Genomic DNA, 19,327 nt, shown 5'->3' with positions numbered 1-19,327 from the left:
ACCGACTCGAATCCCGGAGAGCTTTCGTCAACATGCTCTCTCGTTCCGTCACGCCACGCGCTCTCCGAGCTGCCCAGCGAGGCTATGCCAGCGCTTCCTCGGCATCGCTCAACTACACGGTTTCGGAAGCTTCGGGCTTGAAGGTCGCCAGCAGAGATCTTGCAGGCCCAGTCACCACACTCGCAATCGTATCGAAGGCTGGTACCAGATATCAATCTGCACCTGGTCTCACCGAGGGTCTTAACCGCTACGCGTTCAAGGTTAGCAAGAGTGTGCGATATGGGTTCGGTCATCGGGACTAATGAAGCATTTGCCTAGTCCACTGAGAACCGCTCAACACTTCGGATACAGCGCGAGTCTGAGCTTCTCGGTGCTGAGCTCTTCTCGACGCACACACGCGAAGGCCTCATCGTCGGCGCCAAGTTCCTTCGCGACGACCTCCCATACTTTGTTGAACTGCTTGCCGAGGTTGCTACGCAGACCAAATACCAGCGTTAGCATCACAGTCATCAGATACTCTTTACGACTTCGCTGACACGCAATAGCACATGTTTTCCATGAGGAGATCTTCCCTCTGCTCGAACTCAGCCACAAAAAACAGCTTGCAGACACTCTAGCTTTGGCTGTCGATAGTGCACATGGTTTGGCGTTTCACCGTGGTCTGGGAGAGTCCCTCTACCCGACCTCATCCGTCTACAAGAAATACTTGAACGCCGAGTCACTGCAAGAGTTCGCTGCCTCTGCGTATGCCAAGCCATCATTTGCTATCGTCGCCAACGGTGCCGACCATGGTGAACTCAGCAAGTGGACCGGTGAATTTTTTGGCGGCATCCCGGCACAGCCTGCGCAAGAGCTCTCTTCCACGCAATCCAAATACTTCGGTGGTGAGGAGCGCATCGCTCACGCATCGGGCAACTCTCTTGTCTTGGCTTTTCCGGGATCCAGCGCTCCCACCGGTTCCAGCTACAAGCCCGAGGTCTCCATCCTTGCCGAGCTCCTCGGTGGTGTATCATCCATCAAGTGGTCTACCGGATTCTCTCTGCTCGCCAAAGCCGTCGAGGGCACGCCCGCTCTCCGTGTCGACACCAAGTCCAACATCTACAGCGATGCCGGGCTCTTGACCATCACTCTTCACGGAGCCGCGGCCGACATCCGTTCGGGCGCCAGCAAAGTTGTGGAGGCGTTGAAGGGCGTTGCCCAGAACCTCAGCAAGGAGGACTTCCAGAAGGCGAAAGCCCTCGCGAAATTCAAGGAGTTCGAGTACGCTTCTGGTAACCAGGCTGGCGTCGCTCTCACTGGCGCCGGCGTTGTTCGTGATGGCAAGCCTTACCAAACTGAGGATGTTGCATCTGCCATTGACAGCTCAAGCATTGAGAAGGTCAAGGCATACGCCAAAGAAATTTTGGAAAACAAGGCATCCGTCAGCGCAGTGGGCGACCTTTACGTGCTTCCTTACGCAGAGGAGCTTGGCCTGACCGTGTAAATATTCTATCGATAGAGTCTTTTGTTGCTCATTTTGGCGCATATACTACGCTGTACCAATATAAAGCCCTCACAAAAGCAGATGACGGAATTACTTGGGCCAAATACATGTTTTGTCACAGATTTCGGCAAATGACGCGACGCTTTGCGCGACTTGCAAAGTCCAGAGCGCATCACATTTCTCCATACATCGTCTCTCCCTGTAAGAGCGATACATGCTACGAGACGTAACGTACTGTGGTAGAACGAAAACTTTTCGTATTGTTATGTAGAGATCTCCCTTCAAACTTGACATCCTGCCAATGCATGTTCAACCGGCTTACTTCTGTAGTTGGTCAAAGCTTTCGGCGTGCCAAGCTTGATCCCGAGGGTACGAGCAGCTCCTTCTTGTCAGGACTTCCGGGCATTGGAATGGTCAGATTGCCACTACCAACATCATCTCACAATCAAGCAACACACAAAATGTCTGCTGCGTACAAAGCCGCTGGCATCAGGTACGCGGCGACCCACGCGTGTCATTGCTTCTGCTGACGCCGATTCCCTCGACAGCTACAACAGGCTCCTTGCCATCAGCGGCCGCGTGTTGCGCCGTTCCCTCAAGGAAGACAAGCGCATCCAGGCTGAACGTCGTGGAGAGTCCGAACTTCGTGTCGCATTCTGGAAAGTGAGTACCGCCATTCATTTCGCGAGCGGCGAAGAATTGATCGAGCTGATCACGGATTTGTACAGAACGGCAAGCAGTCCGAAGCAAAGCCCATCGACCAGGTCACCAAAGAGGCTGCGCAGCCGTCCGCATGAACTCAGTCAGTGTACGACATAGCCATGATGGAATTGTAAAGAAGGTCCGGATTCGAGCAGGCAAAGGTTCGGGGTGTCGGGAATGACTAGTAGGAGCAGGAACAGACGGTGGATGTGCATCCGGAAAACGCAAGACCGACTTCCATAGAGCATGACTGCCACATATCAAGTGTTGCAGCTGCTGAAAAGGAAAATATTACCTGTAATATGTGTGTATACATAACATCATGAACGTCTGCGGATGCCTGCCAAGCTTTCCTTCATCTAAGAACCCTAGAGCTGCAGCTTCAGGGTAGAGTGTAGCCGGACCTCCAGGACTGCCTGTGGACGCTGTATTTCTACTTGGTCTCCGGATATGGAACACCCACAATCGAGTGATAATTGATAAAGTTGTCTGCAACACGTCTTGCCATCGGCGCAGATATAACGGCGGATTTCTAGACCAAGGTTGCGATAGCAGATGGCACGGTCATGTCATCGGCTGCCCAAGCGCGAATTCAACAAGAACATGACAACATGCGGAACATGTTCTCGCAGCGACAGATTCGCGATGTCACCAACGCATTTGCCGAAGCTTCAGGACTCCTTCGGCCAGGTGATCTAGTCATAGATGCGGAGTTTACGCTGTTCGAGGCTGTTGGCGCTCTCGAGGTCTGTTAGAATCGAGCTGAAGCGTGATGAAGTCGCTCAAATTCGCCAACAGATTATGGATCCGAAGATGGATAGTGGCAGTGTTCCTCTTGGTGACTCCTTAGAAGCCGATTTTGACGTGTCGAAAAGCCTTTCTGCGTCTGAAGTCATGTGGATTATGGATGAGCTTATCAAGTTGGAAGCGATGTTCTTGCTTGGATATCCTCTTTCTCAGAACGTCTTCACGTCCCTGCATGTCTTTCGATTGATATCGCCAACAAATTCGTACCCGTACAACCTCCAACAACCTCACACGAAAAATGATCTGAAGCAAGACGAACGTACTCATCTGGTTCTAAACATACTTCGTGCTTACTGCATTGGTCTCATCAAATCTGTCCAATTGATGTTACGACTGATACAATCGCATGTGTCTTTCGAGGAGGAAGATACTGTCACCTATCTTTTCGGCCTAGAATTGCTGCCAAGATTAGAGGTGAAAGAGGCAGTAATGCTCGTTGCGGACAGTATCAATTGGATAGATGAATCTTCGTAAGTACATCCATGGGTGGTTTTAAATACCTGTGCGGACAGATTTACGACATGAAGCAATCTCTTATACAACGCTGCAAGCAAGCATAAATTGCAGCAAGGGTAATACTGATGATTGTGTCCCAGGTTTGAAGAGAGCACGAAAAATGCCTTGAGGGCCAGGCTCCTGCTTCGACAAGAGACACTATTTGCGCTTGAAGAAGGCAGTCTGGCAGGGTGGCAGACAGTGAGGCTTTTGATGAATCAACTCGACGACATTGAGCAAAAGCTGCAGCCGGTCTCTGCCGCTTTCTCGGACAAAGTCCAACGTCAATTGGCGACAAGCACACCGCCGAGAATATTGCCGACAATGTCCTGGAAGGAAAGCCGGGCAGTTTGGCTCCACATGTGCGAGGATGTGATCGCAGCTCTTGAGTTGACTTCCGTTTGGGTCCGACAAAATCCGCATAGCCTCCAAAGAGCCACTTGGACATTCGCCTATCGGTCGCCCAGCCCAAACACCTACGCTCGCGCCAAAATGCAAGATATTCTCACTACAGAGGACAGAGTTGCGAACGATGTTCCGCAGTTTGATCTATTACTAGCTGACATTCGAGATCTAGTTCTCGCCGGGGATCCCCTGGGTGATCTCTCATCATTCCAGGTCGAGGACACTGCCGACATCCGTTATCAAGCTTCAAGGATAATCGAAGGCTTTATGTCCAGAGCTTTCAACGACTATCTGAACTATTACAGAATTCTTTGCCTGAATCGTTGCCGCACTCGTCGACGTCTGACACAGTTCCTTTCGGCACTCGCAGATCTCGAGTGCGATGCGATTGAAGCAGATTCCCGATTGACGCAACTCATTACTCCACGACAAACCACTGATAGCCTTGGTGAAGTGCACCAATTACAGCCAATGTCCTTGTGGGTCACCATTTTCAGGAACCGCATTGCGCAATATGTCATCCAGCTTGGCTTTGAAACAGACCTATACCTGCCTGACGAGCTCAGCACAATTTACATGGTCCTGACAGAGGTCGCAGAGGAGGCCGTTCGTGGTATCTCGCGTTCTGAAATGTTCATGAGGGACAGGCTGGAAAGACTACAAGGGAGCGGTAATAATGACGCAGCGGACGAGTGCGAAGTGGCATTGATCCATTTGGAAAGTGTTAGAGATCAACTTGAAATCGTCTCGGGATTAGCTACTTGCCTCGCAGATTTATACATCTTGCTTGAAGAGACCGGCGTGATCGGCACCGCAAATCAGGACTACACGCCAGCAAGCCTTAGATATGAAGCGCGAATGAAGCCGTTTCTCAGAGCCGAGCCTCATCGCTGGCCTTCTTTGGCCGATATGCAAAAGGCCAAGGATTCCAAAAAGCTAAACCTATCCCAGATTTGCGAGACCATCCCAAACTTCGTAAAGAAGGCAAAGACGTTGCTGTCGAAGCTCAAGATGTACACGCCCGTGCAAGCGAGATACATCGGTACGGAAACAAGCTGGCAGAAGGACATCAAGCAGCTCGAGACCGTTTGCGTTGCAACAACCGTTGTGGCATCACAACTGAATTCGATTTGCAAGAAGCGAGGAGTGCTCGATGCATCATATCTAGGGGATATCGTGGAGCTCGTTGTGCCTTGCAAGCGCTTTCACGACTGGTGGACGGTGCCGCAATTGCGGGAGAAGACGGGCTGAACAGAACAGCAAATAAAATTCAATGCTTGTGATAGCTATCGTTCACGCGATGACAGCCGTCAGTCATGTTCACACTGCCTGTGCGACAATATGCAGAGAGCTAAATCCGAAGAAATTGTCACCTGGGCATTTATTTTGTGCGAAATTCAGCTCATGCCTGCCTGATGTGTGGCCCAACTGAACAACCGCTCGAGATCCGCGAGAAATTTCAATCAACCCGTGGACATCAAGTGCTGGGCTCAGCTTGCGCCTTTCGCCCACACGCGAAAGCGTGCTGCCGCGTGGGAGATTTCTTTAGTACGCTTAGTTCGATCGCATGTCACTATGTGTGGTGGGGTGACCGGCCGATTTGGCCGTTTACAGGTGTAGTCCGAAAAGTCAATGTCGGCTAGATATGTTTTTCTTCTTTTAGACCGCAAGCTTGATATAAAAGCTTGCATACGTCGTCGTTGAGTGCATTTATGGTATCGTTTGTCAAGTTGTTCTACGTGATTTAACTGAATTTCGTGGGCATTCGCTTTGCCATACCTCGAGCAATGACGTCGGATACACAGCATGCGCCCGTTTCTGGCGCGACTTCCAAAGGCACTAGCGACAAGGACCTCCTTCACCACGATCAAAACGCAATCGAGGAGGACAGCACCATCGATGCCGACGAGCGCTACTTGGTAAGACGCGTTTGGGAGCTCAACGCGGCTGTATGATATGGCGGTCCTAGCAAGGCATCTTCATTGTGCTCTCAGTGAGTCGTCATGAAAAGGCATGAAGTGTCAAGAAGTCATCGCACGCGGGTGCCTACCATCGTGCCGTCGTGGCCACCAACCCACTCGCGACTTTGAGCTTGTGGGAGTGATCATGAGTCTCGAGAGGCTGAGATCATACCGTCTTGAACTTGAATCGCAGTAATTTGCGCGAAATGGAGCTGCTATGACCAACATGCATCGATGTCACTCCCATCCCTCTCGCGATACGAACACTTTGCGCTAATATATAACAGCAATCACTCGGATACAAGCAGGTGCGCATTCTCAACTCGAAATATACTGGACGTCGAATAAAGATGCTAACATCATCGATCGCAGACCCTGCATCGACAATGGAAGTTCTTTGAAAGCTTCGCAGCCAGTTTCGGTACGACAAGCAATTGCCTCATGTCAGATCCCTGTATTGATCGAATACCCAGCTGCGCTTTACTCCGTCGGTGGAATCCGCACAACATTCACGATCGGTGTTGGAGCCGGTGGCCCCGCCGCCTATTGGTACAGTCATTGAGCGAAGCAGGATCCAGAATCAGGTTGATGCTGACAGGCCAGCACAGGTCGAGTTATGTAGTCACATGCATCTTTGTTATGATTACCGCAGCGATGCTGTCAGAGATTTGCTCTGCACTTCCTGCAGCCGGCTCCATCTACTTCTGGGCTGCTGAAGCTGGCGGCAAACGCTATGGTCGACTATTCGGCTTTATTGTGGCCTGGTGGAGCACTACGGCATGGACTACCTTCATTGCCACCAATTGCCAGGCGGCAGCCAATTTCATGCTCTCAGAGATCCAAGTGTTCGGACTGGACTTTCCCACAGACACTGACGACATCCGCTTTCGTGCTGTCCAGTGGATCGTGGCAGAGGTCATTCTGTTTCTCTCGTTGAGCGCGAATTACCTAAGTCCCAAGTCATACAGCACCATCTTCCGTGTCGCAGTTGGTGTCATTTTGCTCGACTTCTTTTTGAACGTCATTTGGCTGCCCATCGCCGTCTCCAAGACGTACGGATTTCAGGATGCGACATATGTTTTCACACAGACCTACAACAACACTGGTGCTCCTCCCGTGTGGAACTGGATGCTAAGTTACTTCGTCACAGCAGGAGTTCTGGTTGGATACGAAGCATCTGGTCACATTTCAGAAGAAACCAAAGATGCAAATTTGGTAGCCGCACGAGGCATTTTCACGTCAGCTGCAGCATCGGCGCTAATTGGATTTCCCCTGGTCATCCTGTTCCTATTTTGCCTGCCTGATCTTGACGGACTCAACGCTCTGTACGAACTGAACATTCCGCAGCCTTTTGTTGCAATCTACGCCATGTCTATGGGCAACGGCCATGTCTTCATGAACGTGGTTTGCATCATCGGACTTATGTTCAATACAACTATCGCCGGTGTAGCCAGCTCTCGGCTTATCTGGGCCGTCGCACGAGACGGTGTGCTTCCCTACTCCGGTTGGATCTCGCAGGTCTCGGACAAGAAAGAGCCCAGAAACGCCGTCATCGTCATGCACGTCGTCGCCGGATTGATCCTTTGCACCATTCTCGCCTCTCCTGTGGCTTTCACGTCCCTGGTTAGCGCAGCTGGTGTCCCAACAATCACCGCGTACGCACTCATCGCATGTAAGTTGTGCCGCTGATCTACCGTGACTTAGATGGCAATGACTCACGCTGTATAGTTGGTCGAGTATTCCTCACACCGAAGAGCTTCACAAATGCTCGCTGGTCACTCGGCCGCTGGTCTTGGACTGTGAGCTGCATTGCGCTGGTCTGGAACACATTCCTTGCTTGTGTGCTCTTCTCGCCTTTGATTTTCCCTGTGACTGGAGATACTTTCAACTACTCTCCAGTCATCTTCGCCGCCATCACCCTTTTTGGAGTGTTGACCTGGTACTTCACCCCGGAGAGCAAGTGGTTGCCTAGTGCAAGGTGAGACCCATACGATTACTTTTGTGAGATTGCCCGCTAATGTGTCAAAGAATTGGGAAAGTGCTTGACGACGATCTCGCGGGAAATACAGCATGCATTTGAGCAGTCCTCGCTGCAGCCGCGTATATTGCAACAGGATGCAATATTGTAACAGGATGCATTGAAGTTACCAAAACTAGGTCTTGATGTTGCCTCACTGGATAGAGGGTGTGGGTCTGCGAGCTAGAGGTGCAAAACCAATACTATCAGCTACCTTGTTCAGTGTCGCCGAGGCATAGATGAAAATCCGTTTTATGCCGGTTGGAAGGTCCGAAGGTAGTCGTTGTCAAGGTCTCAAATAAATGCCCGTCCCACGACTGTCATTTGAAGCCGCCCAATTCGTTTGCCTTGTTCGGGATCAAATGTACAAAGTCTGCGGTACTAACGTCGCACAATGCTTGATTATCCAATGCCAACGACTTGAATGAGTTTTCCGTTGATAGTTCTTGCTCTAAGTTACACCGGACAATTATTGCCACACTGCAGAGACGTCGGAGATCCAGAACGATGGCAGGCCAGCGCAAAATCCCGCACTGCGGTTCGGTCCTCACCTGCAGGACTTCGTAATGCCGAAGCCCTTGCGTCACAGCTCGTCTTCTCACCATTCTCCGGACTGATCGGCGGGCAGCAATTGTGATCTTCTTTGTACGGCGGCATCTGTTCAGCAGGATTGCGAAGTCAATCTTCGCGACGTATGAGACGGATTACCCAGGCGTCCTACAAATTCGAGGAGTCGCACTCGTGATAGCCTCTGAGCCGCATTTCGCTCCAGCCAACAAGCCGAAAGGTTTCAGCACTGCGGGAGTCCAACGAGCACCCTCGACACTGTGCAATATACGATGTCTTCCTCATCTCATCCGAAGTAAGTCCATCTCTGGGCAATCGGTACATGCTCCTCATACTTTCGCGTTAACATGACACATCGCCTGTCTTCAACGACCAGGAATGCAAGTGCGCTGACCGTGGATCTTCTCTCTTGTCATTCATAGTGCTTGGCAAACTGCTGGTCGAGGTGGTCGACAGCAATTACAACAGCACCACCAGCTTGGGTTGACGTCCCGCACACCCCAGAACCGCTCTTCAAACGCCTCGCCGAGTCAGTCGCAGCAACACTCTGCTCCTCCGCCGGCACTACCCAAACAGACACTCGCGCAACAGCAACAACAACAACAACAACAACAAGCCCCACAGGAGGCCAGGCCGCCTGTTGGCAATGCTTGGACTCAGCGCCAGGTTCAAACTAGCCACAGCAACCTCGTGTCGCCTTCAGCTGCAAACGCGGGCAATGGATCAATACAGCACACATTCGACGCTTTCGCTGTATCGGAGCGTACACACGCTCCCTTGCACGGATTCAACGCTGTCGAAGTGAAAGCGTTTCTGGCTCGTGAGCCTGCACTTAGCTCCTACAAGGCTGCTACACCGGCAGTTCCACCAACGACGACACCGGATGCCCCCCGTAACAGCGGAGGGGCATGGGGAGCAAAAGGTGCGTTTCATTAAAGACTGTGATGCATTGAACATTGGATATCAAGTTTACTGATTACCAATTGTTCACAGTGAGTCCTGGCATGACCAATCAGGGATTTTTCATTCAGCTTGCGAAGCAGGTCGCCACTTTCGAGGATGGCGGATGAGTCTGTTGGAATCACAGATCATGCATCTTCGAGTGTCTCACCCAACAATTCTGACTTGCGGGAGAACAAGCTTCCTCGTGATTCCCACGAGCATGTCGTCTTGCGCGATTATGTCACATCAACAAGATGGATCAGGAAACTTCGTGATTCAGCGCCTTACAATTGTGGTGGTGGTGGTTCATGGATTTGGTACACATGCGGGTGTGAAACAACGTTCAGGCGCTGAAATGCCGTGAGGAATCGTAGCATATGGGCGATGTCGGACAGGAGCAGCATCTATGGACAGGATGCACTGACAATCGGCCATACCGTTCGTGAGAAGAGTCGTAAGCGGAGAACAAACGGTTTATGTAAACCTTGACACGGTGAGCACGATCATGACAGTGGCCTTTAGCGGCTCGATCTGAGGACGTATCCCATCAGGCTTCAAGTGTTGCTCGGGACGAGATGTGCGGATAAAATTCATCACATAGATGATTCTCCATTGAACTGCCAGTACGGAATAAAGCAATCGATAATACACTTCGTGTCGAATGAGAAAAAGATCATAACCTGTGCTACACAGCTGACGCGGCCAACAGCATTTCTGCGCCAAGTCCTGGAGGAGCAAACGCTAATTAACAAACCCGAAAACACTTGTGGTAAAAATTGGAGAGAGGAAATGGGAAAGAGACTTCACCCCGAAATAACCCGATATCATGAAGGCCGCAGCCAATGCAGTCAGAGAGGGACCAAAACGAGCAGACATCCAGGTCGACTGCAGTCCGTTTCTCAAACACTGATGGATTATGGCTTGTCTTCTTCGGGTCTGCTGGCCTCCAGGGCAGTTTAAGAAAAGATGGACTTAAAAGCGTGAAAGTTCGGGTTGTGTCGTAAGCGGCATTGGCAGGCGGATCCGAGGTCGCGTGGCAGAGTGTGAGTGATGAGAAGCTGAAGAAGAATAACAGATGGTTTTGAGGCAGGGTTCTCAGCGTCGGGGTCGGCTCCATTGCGCCCTGCGCCCGACACGTCGACGGTGGGGCGTTTTGCTTGCTGGCTTCTGCGCCACGGACACGGCAGTCGAGCTCGAAGCGGTAGCGAAATTGCCGGTATCACCGTTGGTGATAGAGACACCATGAATCCCTTCTGCATCGAGATCCGGAGGTGGTGCCAGTTCCGTCAGGGTGTCTTCGTCCATGTCAGACAATTCTTCGGACATGTCACGGAGCACAGCTCGACCCATGTATTGCTCTTCATGTATCGTGGTCCCGACAGGATCGAAAGGTGTAAGGTACCACGGGACGCCTCCTTGAGCGAATACATCATGAGCAGGAGCCGACGTGGGAGGAGAAGGGTGTTGCTGGTGTAATGTGAGCTCCATGGCGGATGAAGCATGTAGATGAAGAGGGGCTGATCCCAGGGGCGCAACTGAAGAGCGAGATATGGGCGGCGACAAGGGTGCGGCAGGGCTGTTGGGCTTCGATTTAGATCTTGCGTCGTTGGATCCGTTGTTGGTGGTCTCATGGTCAAAGTGTGAGGCAGCGCTACCGCTCTTGGAGGCAGGTGGTGTGTTTTTGGATGTACTGATCGGGAAATCGAGAGCGTCCGCATCGGTTTCCTCAGCATCCGGCATGGCAACATCGCCCGTACCCGCCGATCCATTGGAGTCGCTTCGATGATTGGCGGGCATTAGATCTTCATCCTCGAGGTCTGGCTCCAAAGCCTGAGCAGCAGAAGCGAAAATAGGCATAGAATCGAGCCTGCGGATCTCCTCCTCCATCTCGCGGGCACGCAGCTGAGCTTCCTTCCGTGTCGCTGCCTCGAGCGGCTCTTTCACGGCTTTGACAATGCGTTTCGCCAGCTTTTTCAATTCTTTTTGTTCGTGGCTTAAGGCATTATGCTCAGCTGTCCGAGAGGGAATTTCGTTGAGTTTGCTGTGAATTGCCTCAATATCGCCATCTGTGGGAGCTTCTGTGCTGTCGAATCCTCCCAGCACCTGATTGAATACATGAGAGAGATCGCGCGAGAAGTCAGATACTGAGGTGTAGTATCGCTCGTGCAGCCGTTGCGATAGGAGTTCGAATCCTGCCGCGAATACTTGGCTCTTATCGTCCAGCCTGTGATGTGGTTAGAAAGGAGTCAATGGTGCTATCGTAATCAGAACCTACTTCTGTGCGCGGTCCAGTATCGGCCGAAGGAGTGGCGTCATCGGGAAATAGACTGTGTCCACCAACTCGCGCAGATTCTCAAGCTCTTTCAGGCGCAGCTCTTCACGCAATTTGACTTGAGTGCATAATTGCGTCAAATGACCGATATCTCGCTGCAGCATTTCCGCGAATGCAATCCTCCTCTCAAGGCGAGGCCCTCCCACCGCTCCCATAGCCGCGAAGTCACGACGAGTAATCTCCATCGTGGAGAAACTCTCCAGCTGCAGTTGCAGACGCTTCAGGAGAGCAGCGCCGCGCCTGGCTTCTCGTTTCAAGGTCCAATACTTGCAGGCCTTCTCAACGAATTCTTTGCGCTTGCGAATTGTGAATCGCACCAAACCTGCTTCCACCGTTGCGTACACAACAGCTGGCACAACTGGCGCGCCAGAATTGGCAAGACGCCAGCCCGATGCTTGAGATTGGCCTACGCTGGCAGCAGTAGATCCACTGCTATTGTTGTTGGTACGACGACGCTTCTGCACCGCGATAGTGTCACCAAGTGTAGTGGCGTCCCCGACAGGCCCACCGTCAGGCTGCGGTAGGGCTCCCAGTTCGATGGCTGTGGTCTGGCTATCCGCCCACTTGCGATCTTTCATATTATGCCGATACCAACGCTTCGCCTCTACGATGGCGCTGTCTGTGTCCTGCATACGTCTCCATTCCTGGGGTACATGCTTGTCGCAGAATGCTTTGAGTGCCGAAGTATCAATGCCGCCCTGCTGTTGCGACTTCATCTTCAGGAAGAGTTTCGCTCGACGAGCACAGGTGACGTGGAAAGCTTGGTAACAATTCTTATTACCACATTGAATGCACGCTCCCATCTTTTGGTTGCAGATGTAGCATCCAAGCTTCCACCTGCTCTTCGGAACTTTGTCCACATCCTGTATGGGCTCCATGAACGTCATGTTGGCAATCGTCACTTCTGGTATCCAAATGGCACACAGTAGATGACTCCATCTGAGTGTATTTGTTTGCTTGAATGCGCCATCGACGTTCGGACAAAATATGCAGGTGGGTGTTCCGCGCCCGATCTCTTTGCATTTCCGGCAAAACCACTGCCCTTCCGGTATGAAAGGTACGCCATAGCATTCTTGATGAACAGCGAGATCACATCCATCGCAGAATATGATGGCGTTCGTGTTCTCACAGTCTCCATCATCGCAGATCGAGCATTTGCTATCTGGTTCGTCCCCAAGTGGATTTGGATCTCCATTCACGGCCGCCTGCGAGCTTGACCGCGGCCTATGCGTCTGCGCGTGACGAGGCTGCGGTTTGGGGATTCTCTTCTCTAGCGCATGATACTCCTTCTCGATCTGCGTCATGGTGATTTCGAAGATGGCGGGTTTTATGGCGTCAACGCCCTCCTTTTTACGTTGCTCGTTCATTTCCTCGAGCCAAGCAACATCCTGTTCATCCATGTCATATTCGACCCGCCCTACGATGGGCGTCGTCACATTGCCTGGCTCCAGAGGTCCATCGCTCTCTAGCCTCAGACCTACTTCTGCGTCGTCCTCACCCTGTTGAGCCTCCGAGAGTCTGATGAGCACCTTTGATGGTAGCACAAATTGATCGGTTTCCTGGTAGCCATAGTGCGCCATCGTCCTATCGACATAGTTGTCCTTGTTTTCTTTCTGTGATTCCTCATATTGCAAGAAATGATTGTACTTCCGAAAAGATGGCTTGGGAAGGTTGAGGCGCTCTTTGGGGTTGTGCGTTGGAAGCGGTACGATGCGAGGAGCTGGTGGTGATCCAAGCCCGCTCAACATCGACTCGGGGCGTCGAGGTGGTCTTCCAGGCCTACGCTTGACTGGCAACGAAGCCTGTGAGTCTGTGGGAAGCATCACTGTGGAGCTTTCACCGATCCCATTTGTTCTGTCCAGACGCTCGTCACTTGCGCCCTCGGGGTCAGGCTTGGTGAGTGCAAATTGCGGGAGTCCATCGTCCATGTGGGCAGTCCTTCCGTCGACTTCGTCGGCTGTGAAGAGCGGTAATTCAGCATCGATTTCCAGATCGGGATGGAAATCCTCCCAGCTCCTCTCCTCCCTTGGTTTATACCCATCACTCATTTGACTGGCCGCGGCCGCTGCTGCAGCATTACTGTAACGCGGCCGTGGCGTTGACGGTGGCGGGACATATCTTTCGGGGCGCTCTCGCCTCACCCGGACAGGTCGACGTTGTGAAGCAGTCACGTCAGCTTCCGCAACGGTCTTTAGTCCAGTCATAGTGTGATCTCGCCGCGATCGCATCCGCGGTGTCGTTTCAGGTTGGATGAGACCTGCAGCAAGAGCTGCTTCGCGACTGAATTCATTTCCTTCGTTGTCGAAATACCGCCCTCCTCCTCCAGGTCCTCCAGGGAGGAATTTGCGCTTCTTGTTGGGGGGCTCTGTCGCGGCTTCTATGGAAACGTGGGCGCGAACCGGACGATGAGGAGTTCGTGTAACACGCCGGGGCGCTTTTGCTGCGATCACCATGATAGCGAAGGCGATAGTACAGGAATCGGCGCGTTAGTGTCGGTTCGGTGGGGTCAACGACGGCAGAGATGAGCTCCACGGGGCTAGATTCGAAATTTTCGGCTCCAATCGCAGATGCTTGGAGAGTCTGTGTCGGGCTTCATCGGTACTGATATGCAATCGCGGTCTGGTAGAAGGAGTGTGATCCATGCGACGTCGTCGTTGATGATAGGTGACCGCGTCCTGAGCTGTTACGTCGACGCGGTGGTAGCACGGGACGGAATGTTCCGAAGTTGAGGATTAGTCATCTACAGCCAAAGGTCCCTGGGCCGGCCCGGACGCGCTAGCAAGCCCCGAAACTTATCATCCGCATGCGAACCGGCCACATCCCGATGTTAGCCCATGGATTCGATATCTGGCATGAATCCGGATCATCGTGAATTTGATTTGGTAAATTTTTGATCTGCAAATGTCCGCAACATGGAGTAGAAAACTAGCAATATTTCCATATCGCATGTTCCGTACTCAATTGCCTTGTATCGTTCTGCAATGCACGAGCGGTGCCCTGAACGATCATAGCACGTGAGCGAGATTGAGCGGCTACTACAGGTGGGATCAATGGTTCACAGCCCTACGATGGGAGTGCGGGTTCCTGCATATACGCTGCCATGTGATTTGGCCTCAACACTCGGATATCCAGGTCCGCGGGGTCATTCGAAGTGCACATCCGTTGACTGCGCCCGTCAGCGATGTGAACGAAGGATGACGAAATGAGTCATCACACAGGCACAGCAATTGATGCCTGGGCCCAGATCTCCGCGCTGAGAATCTCACTGCCTGATCGACACATGTCGGCTTGATCCCTGATCATTGCCTGCACTTGAGTCATGACGGTGAATTATATATCGCGCTTCCTCGTAACACTGTAAATTCTACGCCGTCAACAGACTCAAACTGACATCGCACATCTACCTTCGCTTGAGGAAACACTCCTTTCGCTGCGACTTCGGCAAAATGGCGGCCGCGGACCACCTACTCGATCTGCCGCACATTTATCTTCTGGCCCATGACAAGGGAGCTGGCGATACTTTCAGGCGGCACATCGAAAGGGAACAGCTCCAAGATTCTGTCTCATACGAGATCCATGAGGCTAGTCTGTACGTAGAATAAGCGAAGGCCCGACACACCTTCCGCAAGAAAACCAGCATACTGATTGATGGACTAGGTCTCAGCTTGACCCGAAAATCAAATTTGACCTCGTGGTGTCTCCTGCCAACTCATACGCTAGGCTTGACGGTGGCTTCGATGATGCTATTTCCCGCGCTTGGTCTCCATCGGATGATTATCTGGCACTGACACGAGCGGTGCAAGCTCAGCTGTATGATTTCTCGTATGGCTATCTTCCCCCGGGTCAATGCTACATTGCAACCATTCCGACGTCATTCAAGGGCAAAGGTCGATATAACGGAGTAGACTGGGGGTGCAAGTATATCGCCCTCTGTCCGACGATGCACACGCCACAAGACGTAAACTGGGACCGGGAGGTGATCTACAATTGCATATGGTCATTGCTTGTTGCCATCAAACGTCATAATCGCAGCGCTGTCGAGGACGGCAAAATCAATTCGATCCTGATGACGCCCCTGGCTACGGGCGTTGGCGGGGTTTCTTTGGAACGATGGGCACGGCAGACAGCGCTGGCTTTGAAACACGCTGTAGACTCAAAACAAAACCCAGAGCTGTGGGGATCCATAGACTGGGTTACGGCGAACCAGATAGCCCTGCGAGTGTCTCAGACTCATCAGTCTTAGATACGATTGTAAATAGTATTCGAGGTCAACCCATTCAATGCTGCTTTCGTCGGGGGTCATGTTTCCAAACTTGAAAGCTAGGCTCACTGTGGCCTGTTGCGACATCCCAAATCCGTACATGCTGGATTGGAGCAGCGTACGAATCACTCGTAGTACAGCTAGGACGTTGTCCTGATTTGGTGATGCATTTAGGAGTAACCCGTACTCTTGCAGTACATTCAACTCAGTCATGCGCTGACACGACCTGAGTGTGCTCTTCTGGCCTGACTCATCGCACCGGGAATGCTCATGGCAGCCGCGGATTTACCTCGTTTCAGCAGATATTGCCTCTCTGAAATCTGGTATTCCTCCGACTCATCGCAATCACAATAGCAGAAGACGAGGACGGAGAATCCATCGATTGTAAAATCATTGTATTTACAGTAAAAAATTGTACCTGGGTGCTAGGAGCGTGGACAAGCAATTTGCAGGTGCAGGTGTGTATAGGGTTCCTGTTACCCCCAACCCGAGAGTATTGGACTACGGAGTATTTATAGAGCCAGCAAGAGCCCACTTATACGTGCTGCCGACCTCGGGACCCATGAAAATCAGATGTCTGGACGATTCCTAGCAAAAGTCGCCAGCCGTTGCCTTGGAACCGCTCGGCTTTCAAGTCGCCTGCCGATGAGTGGTTGATAACGCATTTTCCCGCAATAAGGGTTCTGGTGATGTGGCTCTGCAGCGCCACGGGCCTGAACCCGTTGATATCAACACGCTACCGTCCTTCAACGACCAGGTCTCGGCATTACCTTGTTGCACTCGAAGATAACACTCGGCTGAAGGATACCTTGGTCAGGAACCTAGGACGTTGAGAATTCATCAAATGTGCGCCAACACTCAAAGTCGAGAGACTCGAGACTGTGGGTGTGACATGCAAACGACCGAAAGGTAACCTGTCAGCCCGTGGAGCCATGCTCAGACTTTCTATCGCTTGTTTGTGGCACGCAACATCATTGAGGCGAACTCGTTCAAAAGCGCAGACACGTCTCCAATATCGTGCCATGCTACCTGTGCTCGTGCAAAGAGCAAAAGAAAAGTGGACATGTTGCGATCAACCAAAGCAGAGCCTGATATGCAACCAGGTATATCCTCAATGCTCGCGTTTCTTCCCCTCGATACCTAGGTATGTAAATAACACAACGTGCGCTGGAGGCGCCCATCCATGAAGTGGTTCAGCACGCACATAAGGTGTACTACAAGTGACCACCAATGGCAATTTGACCACAAAAACTCGAGTGGTGGCGTACAATTCGATATTCGAAATCGCCGTTTCTTTACCATCATAGAGGAATCGAGTGCGCACGCGACCATGGTCGCTGTTTGCTTACAATAGTGGATCAACATTACTAATGGACGGGATCATTGGATTGACACATGGGCTCCTCGGAATGAAACGATCACTTCTGCGTACCTGGGCAGTCAGTCGGGCGTGCGTTATTTGCTAACAGTATTTCACTTATTATTAGGCGGACCAGAAAGAAGAAGTCCCCTCGTCCTGCGTGACTCATCATGATTACGGCATGGTCAAGGCGTCCCGTCTATACGGCGCGCAGGACATGTGTGAAGTGATCGCCTGCAAAAAAATCCGTCCGGACGAAAGAGAGTTTCATCGTGGCATCGTATGTTTGACGAGCTATCCATTACTGCTACCACGTTTGGACCCCACGAGCAGGCTGAGGTGTGGGTGGTAATGACACATCTGCAAGTCAGTAAGTTTGAGGTCGCATGTTCTGTGTCGTCTGTAATTACATTTATCATGCGGCCTGATCTTAAATAGACATACGCAACAGGACATCGCTGAAAGAAGGAAATCTGCACGTTGAATTTGCCGAATAGCGGAGTAACAAGCGATTGGTGCGCATTTATTCATTTCACATTTCTGGGATACTGTATCGATGATGTGATGGCATCCCGAACTGGCCCGAACACAGCCCAGTAGGGATACGTGCCAGAATGCATCGCCTGTGCATAGCGTGGAGGGGAGAAACGTTCGATAACCACCTGCAATCTCCCCATCCCGACGCAAAACATGCCAGTATGCCCTATGCAGCATTACTCGGGGAGCTTGGCACTTCACGAACAGGACTACTTCAATGATGATATGGAGTGCCACGCGAGCTGTTGAAAACGATGGTGGAAGTCCAGCATTTGTCCGCGTCTGAGCTATCGTGAATCGGGACAAATCGATACGGACGTTTCGTTTGTCATTGCGGACGGAGAAGCGACAGATGCCATGCTTTCGCAACGGCGACACGGACGTGTTTAGAATCCTTGATATCACAGTTCGAACGAAGGATAAGTATGGGGAAGTGTATGAACGCTGGGGCATGTCAGTGAAAGTGTTCAAACTAGCTATGTTAAATAAAAGCAGAGTGATATGCTGTACTAGATGACGATGACGGCAGAGGATAATACTGATATCGATAATAATGATGATAAGAATGAAATGGACAACGATGGAGCCCTCAGCAAGGGACAGCAACCTGTAGGTGGCCTCGAAACTTAGCCGTCGGCGGCGTCGGATTGGTCTCCCCGGGCGGAGGTCGTTGCTCGGTGGTCGGTAGTGGATGCCAACGCCCATAAGCCCTCAGGATGGCAGCCGAAGAACCGAGGGATGCGTCACCGTTTCGCAGAGCCCGCAAAATCCTCGAGGCAAAGGAATCGAGGCGAGAAGTTGGACTTCTTTCACTTCTTCATCCTCTAATTGGAGTTGAGAACAAGAAGCGCACCTGCGTCTGGACTGTGAGGGTTGTCCCATCGACCTGGGCAACCCGCATGCCGCGCTAGTAAGAATAGACCACAAACTATGGATTTAGTTGCTTCACCAACATTTCAGGGGTTATGCATTCAAACCAAAGCGTACACACGTCAGCAACGTCCACGCCTCAAGTGGATTGCAGTGCCCCGATGAAGACTTCGCTGGACGGTGGTGAGGATGGGAAAACGTGGAATACAGCACAGTGCGTATACAGTACAGTCAACATGCCGCCAGCGTGAGGCATCCTGCGCTTACTGTGTGTGCCTGAGCGTGGCGGCGCTGGCACGAATATCCGCTTGCCTCTGATGTTTGCTCATCTGTACGCCATGCTCCACACAGTACATGTCATCTCGATCGCTGCCATCATTTCGGTAGGAGAACCAGACAATCTTCAGCGATCATGAACCATCAATCTGTCGTCCGCATCGAATCTCATGCCCGAGGGCGACTTTCGTATTTTGGTTTGACAGCTGCTAAGGATGTCTTTGCTCGCGAAAGTTGTCCTCTGGGCCGGTTTGGAGGGGGTCATCATCTTAAATCCTGCTGAGGAGTGGGCGAACGAATACTGGAAGTTGC

General features: G+C 51.8%; 7 protein-coding genes across 7 annotated transcripts; 6 read left to right on the top strand and 1 right to left on the bottom strand.

Moving 5' to 3' along the window:
• Positions 1-32: 32 nt before the first annotated feature.
• Positions 33-1,783, top strand: K489DRAFT_427752 (LuxS/MPP-like metallohydrolase; the record flags this gene model as incomplete). Its single annotated transcript, XM_033608310.1, has 3 exons — positions 33-260; positions 319-493; positions 546-1,783. The coding sequence occupies 3 exons, from the start codon at positions 33-35 to the stop codon at positions 1,481-1,483; spliced, it is 1,341 nt and encodes a 446-aa protein (XP_033464418.1). The 3' UTR covers positions 1,484-1,783.
• Positions 1,784-1,944: 161 nt separating this feature from the next.
• K489DRAFT_406082 (uncharacterized protein) lies at positions 1,945-2,280 on the top strand (the record flags this gene model as incomplete). Its single annotated transcript, XM_033607218.1, has 3 exons — positions 1,945-1,976; positions 2,032-2,146; positions 2,212-2,280. The coding sequence occupies 3 exons, from the start codon at positions 1,945-1,947 to the stop codon at positions 2,278-2,280; spliced, it is 216 nt and encodes a 71-aa protein (XP_033464417.1).
• Positions 2,281-2,408: 128 nt separating this feature from the next.
• Positions 2,409-5,560, top strand: K489DRAFT_375470 (uncharacterized protein). Its single transcript, XM_033603694.1, has 2 exons — positions 2,409-3,462; positions 3,589-5,560. Exons 1-2 carry the CDS (start codon positions 2,891-2,893, stop codon positions 5,141-5,143), a joined length of 2,127 nt encoding a protein of 708 aa, XP_033464416.1. The 5' UTR covers positions 2,409-2,890; the 3' UTR covers positions 5,144-5,560.
• A 334-nt stretch (positions 5,561-5,894) lies between these two features.
• Positions 5,895-8,062, top strand: K489DRAFT_14285 (amino acid permease). Its single transcript, XM_033599152.1, has 5 exons — positions 5,895-6,161; positions 6,226-6,402; positions 6,462-7,525; positions 7,582-7,831; positions 7,882-8,062. The coding sequence occupies exons 1-5, from the start codon at positions 6,088-6,090 to the stop codon at positions 7,931-7,933; spliced, it is 1,617 nt and encodes a 538-aa protein (XP_033464415.1). The 5' UTR covers positions 5,895-6,087; the 3' UTR covers positions 7,934-8,062.
• A 530-nt stretch (positions 8,063-8,592) lies between these two features.
• On the top strand, positions 8,593-9,835 carry K489DRAFT_14218 (uncharacterized protein). The gene is made up of 3 exons (XM_033599145.1): positions 8,593-8,732; positions 8,860-9,359; positions 9,431-9,835. Exons 1-3 carry the CDS (start codon positions 8,710-8,712, stop codon positions 9,505-9,507), a joined length of 600 nt encoding a protein of 199 aa, XP_033464414.1. The 5' UTR covers positions 8,593-8,709; the 3' UTR covers positions 9,508-9,835.
• Positions 9,836-10,474: 639 nt separating this feature from the next.
• On the bottom strand, positions 10,475-14,164 carry K489DRAFT_311014 (uncharacterized protein; the record flags this gene model as incomplete). Its single annotated transcript, XM_033600748.1, has 3 exons — positions 10,475-11,603; positions 11,655-12,105; positions 12,142-14,164. 3 exons carry the CDS (start codon positions 14,162-14,164, stop codon positions 10,475-10,477), a joined length of 3,603 nt encoding a protein of 1,200 aa, XP_033464413.1.
• Positions 14,165-14,933: 769 nt separating this feature from the next.
• Positions 14,934-16,241, top strand: K489DRAFT_375465 (macro domain-like protein). Its single transcript, XM_033603693.1, has 2 exons — positions 14,934-15,300; positions 15,369-16,241. Exons 1-2 carry the CDS (start codon positions 15,158-15,160, stop codon positions 15,952-15,954), a joined length of 729 nt encoding a protein of 242 aa, XP_033464412.1. The 5' UTR covers positions 14,934-15,157; the 3' UTR covers positions 15,955-16,241.
• The last annotated feature ends 3,086 nt before the right edge of the window (positions 16,242-19,327 follow it).

Source organism: Dissoconium aciculare (assembly GCF_010015565.1).
Source record: "Dissoconium aciculare CBS 342.82 unplaced genomic scaffold K489scaffold_1, whole genome shotgun sequence".
In the NCBI taxonomy this organism is placed as follows: domain Eukaryota; kingdom Fungi; phylum Ascomycota; class Dothideomycetes; order Mycosphaerellales; family Dissoconiaceae; genus Dissoconium; species Dissoconium aciculare.
The sequence above is the reverse complement of the archived record's forward strand: the minus strand, read 5'-3'. Positions and strand labels throughout refer to the sequence as shown.

Excerpts from the sequence above, each read along its gene's own strand:
- K489DRAFT_375470 (XM_033603694.1), top strand. The coding sequence starts at position 2,891 with ATGCGGAGTTTACGCTGTTCGAGGCTGTTGGCGCTCTCGAGGTCTGTT. Across the intron at positions 3,463-3,588 it reads AATTGGATAGATGAATCTTC|GTTTGAAGAGAGCACGAAAA; the intron begins GTAAGTACATCC and ends ATTGTGTCCCAG.
- K489DRAFT_14285 (XM_033599152.1), top strand. The coding sequence starts at position 6,088 with ATGTCACTCCCATCCCTCTCGCGATACGAACACTTTGCGCTAATATAT. Across the intron at positions 6,162-6,225 it reads AATCACTCGGATACAAGCAG|ACCCTGCATCGACAATGGAA; the intron begins GTGCGCATTCTC and ends CATCGATCGCAG. Across the intron at positions 6,403-6,461 it reads GGTGGCCCCGCCGCCTATTG|GTCGAGTTATGTAGTCACAT; the intron begins GTACAGTCATTG and ends AGGCCAGCACAG.
- K489DRAFT_14218 (XM_033599145.1), top strand. The coding sequence starts at position 8,710 with ATGTCTTCCTCATCTCATCCGAA. Across the intron at positions 8,733-8,859 it reads TCTTCCTCATCTCATCCGAA|TGCTTGGCAAACTGCTGGTC; the intron begins GTAAGTCCATCT and ends TGTCATTCATAG. Across the intron at positions 9,360-9,430 it reads AGGGGCATGGGGAGCAAAAG|TGAGTCCTGGCATGACCAAT; the intron begins GTGCGTTTCATT and ends AATTGTTCACAG.
- K489DRAFT_375465 (XM_033603693.1), top strand. The coding sequence starts at position 15,158 with ATGGCGGCCGCGGACCACCTACTCGATCTGCCGCACATTTATCTTCTG. Across the intron at positions 15,301-15,368 it reads GAGATCCATGAGGCTAGTCT|GTCTCAGCTTGACCCGAAAA; the intron begins GTACGTAGAATA and ends TTGATGGACTAG.